This window comes from Gallus gallus, chromosome 8 (genome assembly GCF_016699485.2).
Source record: "Gallus gallus isolate bGalGal1 chromosome 8, bGalGal1.mat.broiler.GRCg7b, whole genome shotgun sequence".
NCBI classification, from domain to species: Eukaryota; Metazoa; Chordata; class Aves; order Galliformes; family Phasianidae; genus Gallus; species Gallus gallus.
In genome coordinates, this window is record NC_052539.1 from 24753634 (window position 1) to 24771839 (window position 18206).

The following is an 18206-nucleotide window of genomic DNA, read 5'->3' on the forward strand; positions in this document are numbered from 1 at the left end:
TACTCATAGCTAACCTTTTTCTTAGCGTCCAGCCCAAATAATCCCTGTGGAATAATAAACCAACACTGAAGAGACAGAAGGCACTGAATCCTATGTGCGTTTCACAAAGCGTTTAGTACCAATGTGGAAAACCTACTGCCACACTCAGGTTTGGAAAGAATACAGTAACAACATTCTCTCCCATACCAGCAGAACAAGACTGGCGTGACCACCATGCACACCAAGTAGAACCCTGAACTATAAATCAGTGGACTCCAAGTTTAGATAGTCCTCAGAATTAACATCTGGCTAGTATTTTAAATCTGGGCTGCTCATCAAATTCTATAGCCAAGAGCCTTCACACTGCAATCCATATCCAAGCCTTGGGATTGTTTTCTCTAGTGGCAGTTAGCACCGTAATTTCTTTTTGCCTAAATTCCAAAATTCCTGGATTTTGCCTACATTGGTTACAAGATGAGCCTGTTTTTCACAAAGTTTGCTCTCAACTCACATATTATCTCTAGGCACTGAAACTGTCTCCCTGCCACTTCAGAGTGACTGCCTGCTGCTGCAACATCCATTCCACGCATAAAGCATCTTTATCACCTCTAATGTTTACCAGTCTTAATTTTCGTGTCTCCCAGCAACTTCTCCACCAGCTAATAAAGACACCATTGTTCACATTAACACTAACTCTTGGTAAGAAAAGTTCCCAAAAGCAGGTTAGTCCCATTTTAAGAAAGTTAACCTGGACACCACCGAAGCAGCAAGCCCCTGCAAAACACTAGGGTTTTAACCCAAACTTGCCAAATAAACTGCATTTGTAGCCAATGCCATCACGCATTAGGTCTCAAAACACAATTCATGATTAGACATTCCAATGGTCTGCTCTCACTTTCTAGCTTTTGGCCCCCTTCATATCTGCTTTCTATGACTAATGCAGCAAAATATACACACTTGTAAAAGTATTTGTGGAAGTGGCAAACTTATAAGCAAACAGGCATAAAAACGAACTCTGACAAAGTGGTCTGAGTATTCCTGCCAGTAATTTCTGCCTAACAGCTTCTGACGGGACGCAGTAAGAGAAAGGAGATCTCATAAGAATATTTCCAGTAAAAGCTAGCCAAATCACCCTCACAGATTTTGGATATTTACACATTCAGCAGACCAGAAGCTATTTACATCAGTTGCCATATTTCCACGTGTTTAGCCCACAATTCAAATAAGTTACATGCCTTTATACCGATTTAAAATAAGCCATCAGAAAACCTGCACAAAGTCAAAGACAGAGGTCAGGAGGCCAAGAGAACGAATAAGTTGTCAAGGGCAGAGAAAGAGCAAGTGGGCTCTAGGGGTAAACATCCTCTTAAATTTCCTACGTACTCATTCAGAGATGCTGAAATGTAGCATCCTTGTTTCAAAAAAAGAACTGCTCACACACAGCCTGCAGCTTACCCCTGTGAAAATACAAGTCAACAAACCTTAGGGAATAGCTCAAGAACTCAAAGAAAAAGAATATAAGCCAATCTGTGATGAGTTGGCAAAAGGAAAAATAAAACAAATACAACTGTTCAAATTAAAAACCTGAGATATTTTTTCTTTTGCCAAGTGTGCTGAGCCCATTCCTAAAGGACAAATTTTGTGCCTTAGCCCTCCGTAGCTCAAGTCTGCCCCCTTTTTATCTGCTCTTGGATTAAAATGGCGTTGTTTCAGATCTAAGGCTAGCGGAATTGGGCCAACTCAGCTCCAGCTAAATATAAATCAGCTCTGAGGACTTTAAGGAAAGTGAACATTACCGCAATCAGAGATCCAGAAAAGAAGAGTTACGTAGTGTTGCCTTTTCCTCTTCAAGTCTTGGGAGATGGTCTCAGCTGCACACGAAGTCATCTCTGCTGGAGGGATGAGCTCCTTCTAGCAGCTACCTGCACATCAAGGCCCATAGGCACACCATCCAGCGGTGCTCCCCGTCTCCTGAACCACCGCCATAACATTTTCTCATCTTCTGGTACACAGGGGCAACCCAAAGCTTTCTTCTTCCATCAAACCAGGGGGAAGATTTTCCTCCCAACAGCTTATTTGTAACACAGATCCCTCAACATAGGTCTTAATGTGACCTCCTTTCCTTCACCTCAGCATTTCAAGTACTAAAATAAATGGAAGGATTTGCTCCTCAGCAACTCTCCTGCAACTGGCAGCGTAAAGCAGATGCCAAGCAGCAAGAAGCTCTACTGAAATGTTCCGTTAAAAACCTTACTCTCCCAAAGATAACAAACAGGCATTCTACATGTTTCACTCCTCACACCGAAGGAGACTTACTATTAATAAGGGCAAGCACCACATACTGCAGGTAGCAAAAAGATAACTGGCCCCCCATGCACACCACGTAAAGGAGGAGCAGTCATGCTCAAATAGATGCCACCCCAGGCTGATACACCCACGTACTGCAGCACAGCATCCAGAGATAACACCAGACCAGATCTGAAATGGACACAGCCACATCATCTGACCATTGCACAGGAACCAACAAAGTCTGTCTCCCAGCACAGACAATTAAGCCGACCCTGCCGGTGTGCCAAAACAACCGTACCATTTCTGGATCCAGAACTAGCTTGTATTTCTCCACGCTGTACTCCATTACATTCTTGATGGAGAAATGTCCTGAGTAATAAACAGACTTGCCCCAAAACAATACAAGAAAATAACACAGTTTAGAGTACAGTCCGAGCACCCTAACTGTCCCCATCCCAAATATTTACATACTTGGCCGTGTCAGCTGCTGGCATAATCTTTGCTCTCTCTGCCTTCACCAGTTCTCTTCCTGTTTCATGGAAGAGAGCAGACCACACCAACTTTAGATCTTTTTCAGCAGCAGCAGCAGAGCAAAGCAGAAGTTATGAAACTTCACGCTAAATCCTTTCTGGAAAATAGGGGGGAATAAAACAGAAATTGACTTTTTCTATCTGTTTCCACTTTAATTCTCCCTTCTCTGCCCAGCACAGATGGGAGCTGGGAGGTAGACAGGGCTTACGTAAGGAACAACAAGTTAAGAGATCTGTTTTGGGGTGAAATGAGTTCTTCTGAACACAAACTGCTGCTTTCCTCTAATGCCTTCCTGGCCTTCTACGTTTTCTCTCTTAGGCAATCACCACTACGGAGATGCTCCAGCAAAGAGCACAACATGCAGGCATCGTAAGAGACTCAGTGAAGGATTCGGGTTAAATCAAAGCCAGCTGCTTTAGAGAAGGGCAGTCGGGTAAGAAGAACTTAAGCAAAATAATAATAAAAAAGGCAATCTAGAGCATACATTCATAGCAAATCTACTCTTGTATTTCAAACAAACAAATCTAAGGTACTTAAGCCTCATGAGCAGAAAACATAACTTTTTTTAAGCCATCCTCTTGTGTTGTTGTTCTGCCCTGGTAAGTCTGAAATGTGCTACTCATCTCTCCCAGTTAAATATCCTGTTTCACAAGCCCACTCCTAGATATCTGAAACTGCACGGCATTTCTATCTAGCTTTAGGCATCTAGCATTCCAAAGAATTAATATTTAAACTTATTATGGAGGAATGGGGATTGCATTAAACACGTAGTCTTTAGCAAAACATTCATATTAATAAAATATTTTGTTGCTTGCTTGAAGCACGTTTACGATTCTTTAAGCTCACAAAAGACTACGCTCCAAACTGGACACAGAAACAGAATCTGTATTTTCCTTTTATTAGAACCAAGTCTTAGATAGGATTATAGACTGGAAGCTATCAAATTTCAATTTTACGATATGCTTAAAATTGTATTATCTTTCTTTGTCCAGAGGATTGTTGACTTGAGCATTCAAGTGCTTAAGCACAGCATACTGTGAGAAAGCAATGAATCAGAGCACTTATTTTAAATAATCCTGGACCTCCACCTCTTCTCAGAAAGCTCCTCATGCCAACGCAATATCGTTCCTGTCTCTTATAAATGAAACTAATCAACCACAAAACATCACTTAATTCTTTTTTCCCTCTTATTTTAGTCTTTGATTTACACCTCAGATACTCTCTCCCAAGCCAGCACATGTAATTTATTTACAGTATAGGAAGGCAGGCAAAATACATCATCTACTGTTATACAACCTTCTACAAGGTATTAAAATACCAGGCCCCTGGAGAAACACTTCATATAGTTCAGCAAGTTCCAAAATAAACCAAACAGGCAGCCCCTTAAGCACTTAAAACAACAATGGGGATCTGTATGAAGAAGTTAGTTTTGCACTATTTGGTGATGTCGCCTCAGTGTCATTTTTCCTTCTGGCAAAATATGAAAAAAAAACAAAACCCCACATAAGAATGTATCTGCTTTCCTCTCATTCTAAAAAGACTGACAACTCCATAGCGCTCACAAAGCCCTCCTCTTATCGCACACATAAATGCCAGAATTAAATGCAGTTCAAGATGCTTTGTATTTGTTTAACCCCTAGAATAAATGTGATCAGGTAGATTCAATTACAGTGCTTCTTACCAACGCACTATGCCAAATGCTCCCATCTACATTCAGACATAGTGACGGAAAAGTCAGAGCTAATGCAACTGGCTTGAAGAAAGAGAAGCCGGGGGGAGGAGAGGGACGATCTGACTGAGATCACCTACGTGAACAAAACCTTAAAACAACACAACACACAGAACCTCAGGGTCTGCATCTATTTCCTACTGCAGCTCTGGCAACGTTTCTTCTATTTCCCAAGCAGTCCGCTCTCTACAAAAAGCTTTAATGATTAGCAATCGTTTAATGCATCAAAACTAATGAGCGTAATTAAACAAAAGTCCTCGTTCCAGGTTAGTAGCAAAGCACAGATCTGAGAACAGAAAGCTTCAGGTTCCGACCGAGATCTCATGGCGCGGGTGCCAGCAGGGTAAGAGGAGGGGAAGGCGAAAGGGGAATTCTTTGCCTCTATTCTTCGAAGCCTGCGCAGAAAGGCAGTGCAGCGGCGGCCTGAGCTGATACTTATCTGAATGGAAGAACTGGCCCTTGCTTTTTTACATGCCCCATTTAAACGCAATAAAACAGCATGAGTGGTTTTAACTGGTCGTTCTGTCTATGTCACTGTAACGCTCCTTGCTCTCGGGAGGAGATAACAGCTGTGCCATATTCAGAAACACATACTTTTGCTATTGTTTGCACATTTGCAGGGCCAGATTACGCCGTACCACAGCAAGCACTGCCCTTGCTTTGGAACCCTGTATTCTTTGAGTTGCATCAGTGTGCTGGGAAACAACGTGTGGTGGCTGAGAAAAAATAGCAAAGAAAAACAACACTCCATTAAAAGCAGTTCTCAAGCACTTTGAAATAATTACTAGATTGCACGCCTTGTTCAAACCCATCGACATACAATGGCAGAAACCTGCAGTACCAAATGGAGCGGTTTACATCTGTATTCCCTCCCCAGCTACACTGCCACCAATGTCTCCAGCTGCTCTAAAATCACCACACAGCAGAGGTTCACGTTGCTGGAAAAACGGCAATAAGGAAATTATAGTCCCAGTAAACCCCAATTTCTCTCTGTACACAGTCCACACGTTATTCTCCTTTGTGGCTTACAGATGGATTTAATACAAGCTTGTTATTTGTTCTACAAGCTTTACCCCATACACAGGATAAAGGACCTCTGTAATGTTAGGGTTGAAACCCTGACCCAGCTGAAGCTCGTGGCAAGACTGCTGGTGATTTCAATCACTTCGTGTAACACGCTGTCCCTCCTCCTCACCGTGCAGCATCTCTGCGCACCGAAAGTGAAATAGAACTTTGTTGCCGTAAGGAAGCGCCATCTCCCAGAAGGCACTCACTTTACATTTAGCAGCTTTACTGCACAGGATCTCCCAGCACCTCCAGAACGTACCTTCAAACCCACTAAACCCCTCAGCGTACGCTTAGCAGCTCACGTGCTTTCAGGGATGAGCTCCAGCACACTGCTAATCGTTTCGATAGCGCTGAGTGGGTTGTGCAGAACGCTCTGAGTTCCCAGCATCTGCAGCTGATGAAATTACTGACACAACACTGCAATGCACGCACGTAAGCATTTGCAAGACTGAGGCTTAAGGCTTGTTCTTACTATAAAAGAAGAAAAAAATCTTTTTCTTCTCATCCCTTTAAGCAGAGTATATAGTAACAGCATTTTCGTTCCACGAGTTAATGCAACGTTTTAAAGCCAAAGTAAGTAATCTCTTATTTACTTCTATTTCAAGCAGAACTCCAGAAGTTACAAAATCTCTTCCACAGATTGGACTCATTTCCTGTAATCTGGCATTATTTGCTAATTCAATGTAATATTAAGATAGATACAACAATTACTGTCTTCCTCTCTCCAAGCACCGAGTGGCTTTATGTGACAGGTCTATCATTAGATCATCTGGTTTGTATTCACTGCATAATCACCAACAACCCCTAAGTGGTGAAGATTTTAATTATGAGGTACAGCCAAATCCCCCTCCAGTGAAATCCACGAAGGGTCACCTTCAATTCAGCGACAGATTTTGTAACACAAATCACTGGAAGGACTTCTGCCAGCAGTGAGTGACCAGAAGTTATTTTCCTATTCAACACGAGTAGCGTTCCGGCCACTTTACCAGAGGAGGGGACAGACACAAGTTATCCCAAACGACTTGAGGCACGCATTCTCCAGCCTGGTTTCCTCTCCTTTCTCACCCTGCAAAACAGGGGAACTGAGAAGGGATCACACTTTGTGGATTATAATAAAAAGGAAATGTGTAACTGCAAGCTCAATTCGAACAAACCTTACAATTCATTTCTGTAGAGGAGAATTCAAAGGCATAATACAACAAGCAGGCTTTTAAGCAAACTACAGCAAAAAGAAAAAAAAGTACTGCTACAGCTCAGTATAAAACATGGGAAGTTCAGAGATCCCCACACTGGTCAGCCCGCTCCCCAGCTCCCATTAGCCCAGCCTTCAACAGCACATGTTGATGGCAGCCCCATTTGCTTCGGTGGGATAATAATGAACGTGGACAAGCAAGGGACACAAACGGCAGCATCGGGCCGAAGAGCAGGCAGTGCACCCCGTAACTCACGGACCCAAAGCGTGCTGCTGCTTATGATCCAAACGGCCCGAGCTGCTGCTGAGGCGAGGACTGCCCTGCTAACCAGGGGAACAGTCACAGGAGGCAGAATGACAAATTTTAACTCACCTTTTCAAAAGCAGAGGAAAATGAATGCATTTCACTACCTTGGTTGTCCGCTTGCCAAAAGCAACTGCGTTTGAAAAAGAAAAGAAAGCTTTCCCCTTGTCTGAATGCTGAATACTCCCAACAAGGAAACATCCAGCTACTGCAATTCGAACAGCTTATTGTTTTGCCCGCTGAAAGTTAATATCTGAAGTGATTACTGCAGAGGTCTGGGCCATTTGGCTGATTTCCCAGTGGCACAACTAACAGGGTAAATCTCGTCATTTCTACTGAGTCATGAATTGGGAACACGGAACGAAGCTGGAAAAGAATGAACAGGCGAAGTGTTTCCTGGTAACAGCCCTAATCAATGTCATTAAAAGAAAATGAGAGATCTGACATCTTTATAGATTGCTCCTTTGTCACCAGAAGTTCTTTGCAAAAAGTTTCTTTCCTACCGGCAATAATTGTTTTGTTCTTTGTTACTTTCAGAACGGTGATATCCCAGATTGAACAGAACAACACCAGAACCACAGAATCACGGAGAAAAAAAAAACACTATAAAATACACTTTGTACCTCCCCGTACAATTACTCGATGCTGAGCAGACCACAAACCCCTCTGAGCTGCACTGCCTGGGTGCAAACGCTCTGCCTCATAACACACAGGGATGGAGGACCAAGACGAGCCCGGGGTGCATCACAGCCAGGCACACCAGAAGGGGGAGGCCGGGTGAAAACTGGTGTTTAAAATAAACAGCTCCCAGACAGGACAAAATACGAAGCACAATTCCAAACCACCGATATTTGTGGTAAACAAACAACAGCTCGATCCTACAAAGCTCAGAACCAAACGATCTGACTCCCAGAACTAATCCTCACCCCATTCCCTCTAGTTGTGCTTTGGCTGCTCATGTCAGAGGACTTGCTCGGGCACAGAAGCGCTTTGCAGGCTCTGCCATAAACACCGTGAAGCAATGGAGTTAACACCACAGAGACACTACAACAGCAGGATGCTTTTTCCCCCACTGTGATTACTCCAAAGCTGCCCGCGTTATTAAAAGGGCAGCGTACCATTTTGATTCATTTCTTTTTGAAAATTAAAAACAATAAAAATTAAAGGCGTGCTTAGGAAAAAAAAGTTATAAGCAACTGTAAGAATGGCTTTTGCTCCTGCAAAGAAAAGCTCCTTTCCCTACTTGCAGCCTTCAGCTGTGGATAAAGGAAAAGCAGGAGGCGCACACTGTAATCTAACCCAGACTGCAGAAGGAATTAGTGGGCACGCGGTACTCGGGCTGCGGAGCAGGAGATGCACGGCGTGATGGTCTGAAATCAAGCTGTCATCAGCTTCCTCCTCAAAACCTTTACCGGGGTGAATTCAAATGCTTCCCTCATTCCCACTCCTTAGCAATATCTTGTTACACGACATCCACGTACGGCTATCCTTGCCCTTCCTCTTTATTTCCTCCGGTGCCAGAAGACACTTTACACCACGCCTCGGAAGATGAGCGGCCCTTCCATCGGCAGCACGGCTCCCTTTGGATACACAGAGCTCTGACCTTACGGTTGGATCACGGTGAGTAATGGAGTGACCTCAGCTATTGCGGTGGCACTGAGTGCTGCACACTTGGCTGAGAAGCACGGGGTGCTGAGCAGGGGCCGCCAGCTCTCAGCGTTCGGTGCGGGAGCTACAAAACGCCCAAGCGATATGAAGGCACAGCTCAGAAGGAGCAGCACAGCCCACACGTTTGGGATCAGCTTTTAGCCTAAAACTTTACAGCTTCCCCTTAAAATATCTTCTGAGAAGGAGGAAAAAAAAAAAAAAAAGCCAAACAAACAGCGCTTTGGAAAAATCCAACGTTATCCATCAAATCGTCACGCTCAGTAAGGGAGCCCAATCCTGTTCACGGATGCCTCCTACTTACTCCCATGAGTCAAGCCACCCATATGCCAAAGCAACCACAAGGTAACAGCCCGGACAGAAAACGAATTAAAGAAAAAATAGCAACAAAACGTATGGGTTTTGGGTTTTTTTTTTTCCCCCCAGGGGCACAAAAGGGGGAATTGATCAGTCAGGAAAGACAAACTGGCATCGTTCTCCCAGTGCCCACCTCCATCAGTTCCAGGGAGGTTCCATGTGAGTGGAAATCGTATTTTTCTTCATCCCCCCGCTATGCGCCTGCCCTGCGCAGCAGCCACAGGAGGAACAAAAAGGGGAGTCGGTAGCTCAGAAGAAAGCAAACAAACAAACAAAGAACCAAAATTCTTCCAAAATTCTGTCTGGGGAGGACAACTCAACAAGGCACGGGTAAGCAGCCGAAGCTGTGCTTCTGGGCCTTGCACATCTCCTGACTGCTTTCTGCTGGTGGCAGCAGCACAGCAGCACCAGAGCCTCGAGCTGCCCCTTCACACTGCAAATCCTCCTTCCTTCGGCTTCCCCCTCCAAGCCCCGTTCTGTGTAACAGTCCCCCATTTCACCCTTGCCAAAAAGTAACAAACCTCTTTTTTTTTTTTCATTAAAAAAAGGGAGAATTGCAGTGCTAACAAGCAAACAAAATAATGAAAAGGTGATTTACAATCTGCTGCTCCACTCTGCGTTCAGTGGAGATGAACAAACACAGCCCACAGCCTGCAGGACAGAGTTGGTACAGAGCGAGGTGCCCATTAACACAACTGCAGGCAATGGGGGTTGCATCGCCCCAGGTAACAAGCTCACGAAGGACGATGGTGCTCGTCCCAGGGAGCACAGCCTGCTGCAGCTCTCACAAGGATGAAAAGAAAGGGTTCCACTGAAAAAACGCTGCTGAGAACCGCCTCACCCCGGCAGGTAACAGCACAGATACGTCTGAAACGAGGGACGAGAGGATAAAAGCAAGGATTACCTCAACGCTACGGAAAGCGCTGCCCAACGTTAACGACTTCAGGCGCACATCTGCCTCTGCAAGCGGCTCCGTAGCGTAAAGGAATGCCTGCGTTTCCCCCGAACCCATCCAGCGGCTCCTCAGAGGGACCGCTTTAATAGCAAAGCTCGATTAACGACTTCTAGCTCAATTAACACGGCCCGGCTCAGGAGGGCAGAAGCCTTCAGCGGGCAACGCCGACCTCCGCCCGGCGCCGCTTTCCCACGCGCGGAGGAGCGCCGGGCGCTGCTAAGCAGCGGCGTCTGCCCTCGCGCCGCGCCCGGCGGGCACCGGGAACCCGCGCTCCGAGGATCCTCCGCCTGAACGCAGCGCGCGCAACAGCTCCCTGCACCGCGAAGCATACACCCCAAGCAACCGCGGCGAGCCCGCCGAGCGAGAGCGGGGCGCTGCCCGGCAGGCGGGCGGTGCGGGCGCGCCGCAGGGGGCCGTGTGGCGGTGCTCGCGGTGCCGCGCGCTGCTCACTCACCCCGCCCGCTCTGGAGCCGCTGCTGCTGCACGCAGTCCTTGGCGCCGCGGCCGCACCGCAGCTCCTGAGCCCGGGGCAGCGCCGGGACCCGTTCGAAGATGCTGGGCCGCTTGGGGCCGAAGTCCAGCAGAGGCGCGGACATCTCGGCGGGGCTGCGCCGCGGCTCCGGGCGCTCGCTGCCGTCGCTGCCCGTTACTTTAAAGGACATCGGAGGATTCGAGGGAGCTTTAGCGGCGCCGGGACGAATCCCTCGCGGCTCCTTCCGAGGCGCTCTCCGGCATTTATCGGTCTCACCTCGAAGCCTTTCCGCCCCGCCGCGGGCTCGCGGTGCGCGTCCGGCCGCTCCGGTCCTGCAGCGGGCGGGCACACGCGCTGTCAGCGGCTCCGTTCCCTCAGCGCTCCCTCAGCCCCGCGCGCCGCCGACGCCCGTTAACGACCGTTACCCGGGGCGCGAGGCGGCCCCGCGCGAGCTGCAGCCCCCGCCTCGCGCCCAGCCGCTCACGCGCCGCTCGCAGGAGCAGAAGCGGAGGAGCAGCAGCGGAGGAGCCGCGCGTCGCCCGCGCGGGACGGAGCGTTCGCTCCCCTCCGTCCCCAGGCAACGCCGTCGAGCTTCCCGAAGCCGCTGCGGGGCGCGGAGCGCGGGGCCGCGATCGCGCCGAGGCACCCAAGCAGCGGCCGCCCCGGCAACGCGGCGCGTGCGCTCGCACCGGGGGGCACCGGCGCGAGGGAGCGCCGCCCCGCGCTCCTACCTGGGAGGGGCCGCCCCCGAGCCCCGTCCTGCCGCCGCCGCCGCCGCCGCGCCGGGCTCATGGGCTCAGCCGCGCCGCCCCGCCGGCCGCCCGACGGAAGGCGGCCCGGGCCATTACCCCGGCGCGGCGGCGGGGCCGGCCCTTCGCTCGGACCGGTCGGGGCGGGCAGGGGGAGGGCTGTGCCGCCGGGGCCGCCCCTCGGGGCTTTGACGGCGGGAGCGGGGTCCGCCCGCGGGTCCGGGCTGGCGGAGAGGGGCAGGGCCGGGCACCCCGCGCCGGCCGCGGCACCCTCGCGAGCTACGGCGCGTCGCCGGGGGGCAGCGAGGGACGGACGGACGTACCTATGTGCGGCATCACCTTCCAGCCCCGCCGTGCTGCAGCGGTGACATTTGCTCCGGCTCCTCACGGCCCAGCTCAGATCTGGAAGCAGTCTAACGAGCTGTATTAGCTTGGGCCTCATCCCAAACAAGCGCAGGCTGAGCCGCGATGCGCGGCTTTGCTCCGAGCTGCACCAGCCCGCTGCTGGCTCAGGGTGTCCGCACCCCGCTGCTGGCACAGGGAGAGTGCTGGGACACGCCGTCCTGGGAGCAGCGGTACCAATGAAACCTCCTGGGCAGTCTCTCTCCCCTTCCCCGCTCTGCACAGAAGCCCTGAGTTCTACCCCCGCAGGAACATGCCAGCCTTCCCCATAGGGGTCTTTTTTCCTCAAATGCCAAACTTACCAACTCTCTGGCAAAGCTGCTTAATGTTCTCAGGATACATTTGTAGGAACGCAACATTATGAAAAGGGAATAATTCCCACCTCTACCTCTATAACAAACACAGGTAAGCAGCAACCAGCCAACACGAACGCTGGATTTCAGCAGTAATGTCCTGGGCCTCTGTGAACAAAGTAAAGCTTTCAGCCTACATTACCCCTCTGCAGAGAGCAGCTCTGCATCCAAGTGCTCTGCTCACCTTTATCCATCCCTGTCCCATTGGTCCTCAGTATGGAACAGCTCTTCTTCAGTTTGGAAATGCTGAAGTCACCTGGCAGCACTACCAGAAACAATAATTATGTAAGACAGAAATACGCTGCAGTAACTGCCTAAGCCTCAATTACATGTGAAGAGGCAATAAAATTTATTGAGGGAAATACTGTTCCAGAACGCAGTGTAACCAGGGTAAATCCACTGCTTCCAGCAAGCAAAACCTAGAGCCTGGCTGGATCCTGAGCACAGCTTCAGCTTGTGCAAATCAACCACGTCAATATACGCTGTCTGAATATCTATAGAGGTGCTTTCCTAGAAAACAGGTAGCACTGGATATATTCTATCACTTCCTACAGGGATTTTCTTTCTTGGCAAGCAGTCTTCTCACGGCAAGCAGGAGAAGGAACACCATTTAACACCTCTGACCTCATTAACCTGCCTAATTCTGGGTGCCTTACCTCAGGCCGTGCTCACCCGGCTCCGAAGCGCTGCTTAGTTCTGGCTCTCCCCCTTCTCCTGAACATTCTGCAGCACGCCGGCAGGTGCCGCCACTGGCTCAGCAATAACCCAGGCGAAAAGAAGGCTTTTTTTCCCGTAGGAGGCGAGGAGGGGCTGGGGGCAAAGCACATCGCAACTCCCGGCTTCGGCAGCACCTTGCACTGAGGCCCTCCGCAGCCAGCTGATAACCCACTGCAGGTTATCTCGTGGAGGTGTCGATGTTGTAGCTCAAGCTGCGGGTACCTGCATTGTGAAGCACAGCAGGAAACGGTGCCCCGTGCACTCAAACCTTCCCTCGCACCACTTCCTCAGCTTTCAAGGGGAATTAAATAAATTCCCAGCTGTATCCAGGTACCCAGCTAGGGCTGCCCATCCCTGGGCCCAAGCAGGGAAAGCAGGAGGTGGCTGCACACCCTGCTCCAGACCCAGCTGTGCCCAGCATAGGTGGGATGCCCAGAGCACTTCCAAAGCAACAACTTGGCTCCTCCAACAGTGCCACAGATACAGCTGAGAGGAACGAATGCCTCTTGAATCACTGTGCCTATGAAAGAGTTAAGCAGTTCCCTTTCTCCCCCAGCTGAATCAGAGGATGCTTCATACGTTCTGGTTCTGGAACAAAGGCCAAGCAAGCACAGTCACTGCTCGGATTGCTTTATGCCCTGGGTCACCATGACTTGGCTGAGTGAATGCGCTCTGCAGCAAATACTGATTCGCCCAATGTTGTCAATTACATCCATGAGCTACAGGGGTGTCTCCCCTCCGTGTCCTTGTGAAAAATCAGTCACTGCCCTCTTCCCCATGACATCAGTACTCTCCCTCTTCATAGAATGACAAGGGTGATTGCTCTATATTTAGCCTTCTTGTTTCTCATTCCTTGTTGCTGAGGACTGCGGTAATGGATCATAGCATATAGAGATCACAGCTATGCCAGTCACCTCTTCCCTTTCTTAATGAGTCTTCAGCACTGAAGCAGTTAGGGCAGATGGGGCACCCTTGGCCTCTAAAGCTTGTCCCTGGGATTTGTTTCATTCTGAGTCAGATATGAGATTGCAATTTGGGCTAAAACTTTCCAGAGAATACAACTGCTTGCCTGAATTTCCTCTCTAGCTTACAAATAGGATACAGGTGATAAATAACAAGAGACTCGCCCACTCACTTCTACTGGGTGACTGAGGGGAGAGAAGGCTAACTATCCTCAGCTGGACTGAAATCTGAGCTCGCATGAACCAAGAAAAAGCCAGACCATAGCCAGGGTGCTGACCTGGGTCCTTGCCCCTGAAACACCAAGCAGCCATGAGACAGCTTCCTGCCCTTGTGTTTTTGGCAACTGGTGATGGGGAACAAGGCACTCACACCAAAACCAGCTAATGGACTTTAGGAGCCACAGAAACTGGGCAGTCCTACACCACCACAGTACAGTCAGCATAACTGCCGAGCGTGCACAGAAGGTCACGTTGCAGAGAACCCAAAGGAGCTGAGAACTCGAGTTCCCCGAGCAGTAGTTCTGCGGTAGGAGAGGAACGAAGCAGAACAGTTGCATGTAAGGTGAGCTGTGCAGTGCAAACAAGGAGAGTTGAAGTATTAATCTCCAGTTCATGTGCTGCAATCCCTGCTTCCAGTCCAGCAGGGAACTAAATTAAATTTTTGCTTGTTTTGTTCTCTTTCAAAGGGACACAACTGAAATTGTGAGGCCTTTTGTCTAACTGCTTCGGCAACCATAGGCGTTCTGTTAATGTAGAGCAAAACAACCTCTCTAGGGGGAGAAATAAAAAACTTTGTTATAAATAACCTGGTTGCAAACAAACTGTCGATTCGCACACAGCATTTTATTTACAAAGGCATGCCAAGCCCAGACTTGTTTTTGTTTTAATTTACTGCACCACAGATAGTAAAAAAACAACCAAACAAACACTGAGCCAAAGGGATTGTCTCTGCAAGTATGCCCGTTTCTTAGAGATTGCCCGTGTCCCTTTAAGGCAGCACAAAGCCTTTCTTTATAGTGGTTTTAAAGTGACCTCTTAAATTAAGACAGCAGGGTCAAACTGACCACACAGTACGTAGCCATGTACTCAGCTGCTGCCTCATAACTTACAGATTTGTTTATAGCCCCGGTAGTTCGAAGACAGACGTTCCTCAGATCAGTGCAGCTCATCTTTTAAAAAAGAAGTCTCATTTAAATAGCCAGCATACTTGGGAAAGTCATACCATAACCTGGAGCCCACCTTTGTCTTGCAGAGTAAGAAGTGATCAGCATCTCCAAAAGCCACCATAATGCTGCAGATCTCTCCCCACTTCCTGCCTTCCCAGTGAATTGGCAGGTCATTCTAGAGGACTTCTAGAAAAAGAGGAAAAAACCCCAAAAACATACACTTCTAAATAAGGGTTCGGTTAGCTTCCACTCAGGACATTGTTGTTTACACCTGCAATTAGCTGACCCAAGCATCTATTGGTATTATTCCTCTGCATCAGCCCATAAATAGATTAATCTCTCACATTACGTGTAGGGAACACGGGCAATAAAATATATTCAAGTCCTAAACAAGCAGGCAAGCAGGCCAGCACAACTTGAGAACATTCAGCTTGTAAAATCCAAATCCAATCCTCAGCAGTTAAGACATGCCAGAACTAGAATTACTGCTACAACTTCAGCTCACGCCTCCTGTAAGTGAATTGTAACACTGGTTTATAATGTGGCCCCACAGCCGCTTTGTTGTTTTGCCTGGGGATCCATATATTCAATGCACTGAAGACAGAGATTGCTGAATGGGCAGCTAGTTGCTCCTGACTTCTCTTTATTGGCAATGCGTCTGGACCACACATTGGATATGTTTACTGCACACCAGCCAAGCCCTGCACAGAATACAGAATTATTTGTTTTCTCTGGGGCGTTTGTGGTGTCCACCACTACCACAGCCTACTGATTTGCAAACAAAGACTCGGTTATCGTCGTCTGAGGTGACAGAGGGTGGGTAGGACTAAGCCCCATTGCACAACAGAGGTCCACACGCTGAAAGCATCCCTTCAGTTTCGGAGCGTAGCCTGTGCCAATGGCTGCTTCCCTCCACCACCACCTCACTCCAGCTTATTCAGCGTTTCCCAGCACTGCATGTACAGCAGAGTACATGTGCACCTCCATCCGTTAAACTCAACCCTTGGTGCCCCAAATGAAGCGTGGACGTCTCACAGATAGCGGCCATCTGAGAAGAGCAGAAGTGCCGCACAGCGTCTCTGTGATAAAGGACAAACTATTTCACATACAAAAGCAGTTATTCAAGAAGCAAAAGGCAAAGCTGGTATTTTTGGTGCGTTTTTTTGGGCAGGGCAGGGCAGGGAGCGGGGCTCACCATTCACTCAGCACTCAGCGCCTTTGATGATTGCACAAACATGTACACACGCTGTTCAGGCCACAGCTTTCTCTGAAATTCATCCTACCACTGGAACTGATTTACATTTCACAGAGATTAAAATTAAAAAAAAAAAAGAGAATTCCTACCCCATCACCCTCTATCAGAAGAATCAGACAGTGTATCCAGCAGGCCACCCAGGGAACCGTTCTCCCTTGAATTTGTTTTTTATCTCGTGGTACAGTTCAGAGACCAGCTCCTGTCTGACTAGCCCTGCTGTAGTCCTGAGGGTTAGGTTAGGTTTTGTTTTATTTTTTTGCAAAGGCAGAAAGGTGAGCTCTTTCCCAATTTGTTTTTTGTTTTCTGGAATCAGAGTACAGTGTAGGTTTTATTCCCTCTCTTACAGCCCGCTTTCTCAGACACGAGGGAGCTGCACAGCTTATTTATACTACAGGTTTGTCTGACGCTGGTCTGCCAGCAGATGCAAATCCCTACAAGCCCACAGCAGCAGCAAGGGGGAGCAATATTCTGATGAAGGAACATCCCTCTTCCACACAAGAGCTTGACAAAGCACGCTCCGGGTACATCCACAGCACCCGAGCACATTTAGTCCATATAGCAAATACATGAACACCAATGCCAACTTAAAATATCAGATCATAGGGGGAGAAATATACATAGGTACTGGGGGGCACCCCCAACCTGCAGCATCTGTAACGACTCTGCTCAGACCCTCATCTTTCCATCACGTCTGTAGAAAGGAGGGGATAGGAGCAACTGGACCACGTTTGCTGCGAGCAGATGAAGCCATACGACCACCAAAAGCCTGCCTGAACATACAGCGCCCTACAGGCTGCCAGCATTCACCCTGAGGAAAGGGGACAGCACTGCACACAACAAGCAGCATCTCCTAAGCTGAGGGTGCTCCCAGGGCACCCTGCTCACAGCAGGACTCTCCTCCCCACGCACGCTGAAAGCACTGAGCCCTCCCCCCAGGCAGAGCACATGGCCAATTTCAGAAGCTGGAGGAAGTCTGGTGAGCACGCAGGGCTGCATGATTTTCTGATACCTATTTATCATGTGCAAGAACCTGATGCTTCCACAGTTGCAGCTGGATGCATCTGCAGAGATGCCTGCCCCAACCGAGGAGCCAGAAACGTTTCCCAGTAGGTGGGAAGAAGGCTGCTTCAGTGCTGAAGACACCAGCAGTAGTATGTACAATACAGACTCTGTTCAATGTAAGCAGCAACAGAATTACAGCCACCTCATTTGAAGGGTGCATTCAGGCCCCGAGGAGCAACTGACATCAAGACAGTCCTCCTAATGGGCAAAGTGTTTGTGTTGAGAGAGCAGGTCCTGCACAGTTCCCTCAGATACAGGGGCGTACGGTAGCTTCAAGGACTGGGGACACTGTGTACGCTCCCAAATTTTTTGTTATGTCTCAGAAAAGGAAGTAGGATTGGGTTTTGATCAGATTTATAAGGGGCTGCGTAAGAACTGAAGTCTCCAATTACTCACTTGTAGCATTCCATTACTCAACCACAACAGAAAAGCAGATCTGAACAATCAGCTGCCTACCTCTCTGCAGCTGTGGTGAAAATAATTTCAGATGTTCTTGACTATAGTTAATCTGCATGGAGAGGCAGGTAGTTCACAAGGCTGCCAGAAGAGCAATCAAACCAAATGCTATCAGTTTCACTTGTGCCTGCAATATGCAATCCAGTAAGAAGGTGCAGCTCAGCTTAGAGATGATTAAACAAATGAGAAACATTACGAGGCTTGAGGGAACAGATTTAACTGCAGTTACAGAGAAACAAACTGCAAAAAAAAAAAAAAGCCCTTATAATTTTTTTCCTCATTACCCAGAATATAAAAATGAACTCAAGAGACTTCCCATACCTCACACAAGTTTCACAGTGATTATTTTTACGTTAAAAGACATTAAGTAGTATATAAGAGGACATGAAACACCAGCAGAGTTTGCCAAAGGAATAACATTATGATAATTTCAAGTAGTATTTGCGTCTTTATCAATATCTTCCCACGTACCCATTTTGCTCAGAAGGAACATCTCCATCCTACAGGAGAGTAGCATCTTTTATTCCTTGGCACATCTGTTTC

The 18206-nt window shown here is 48.3% G+C and overlaps 1 protein-coding gene across 5 annotated transcripts in view; it reads right to left on the reverse strand.

The window, feature by feature from the left end:
* GLIS1 (GLIS family zinc finger 1) overlaps positions 1-10928 on the reverse strand; it is a 172612-nt gene extending 161684 nt beyond the window's left edge. For all 5 annotated transcript variants that reach the window (XM_046944912.1, XM_046944908.1, XM_046944909.1 and 2 more), the window contains exon 1: positions 10524-10928. In XM_046944912.1, coding sequence (XP_046800868.1) covers positions 10524-10731 — 208 coding nt within the window. In that variant the 5' untranslated portion in view covers positions 10732-10928. The remainder of the gene's footprint in view (positions 1-10523) is intronic.
* Positions 10929-18206: the final 7278 nt, after the last annotated feature.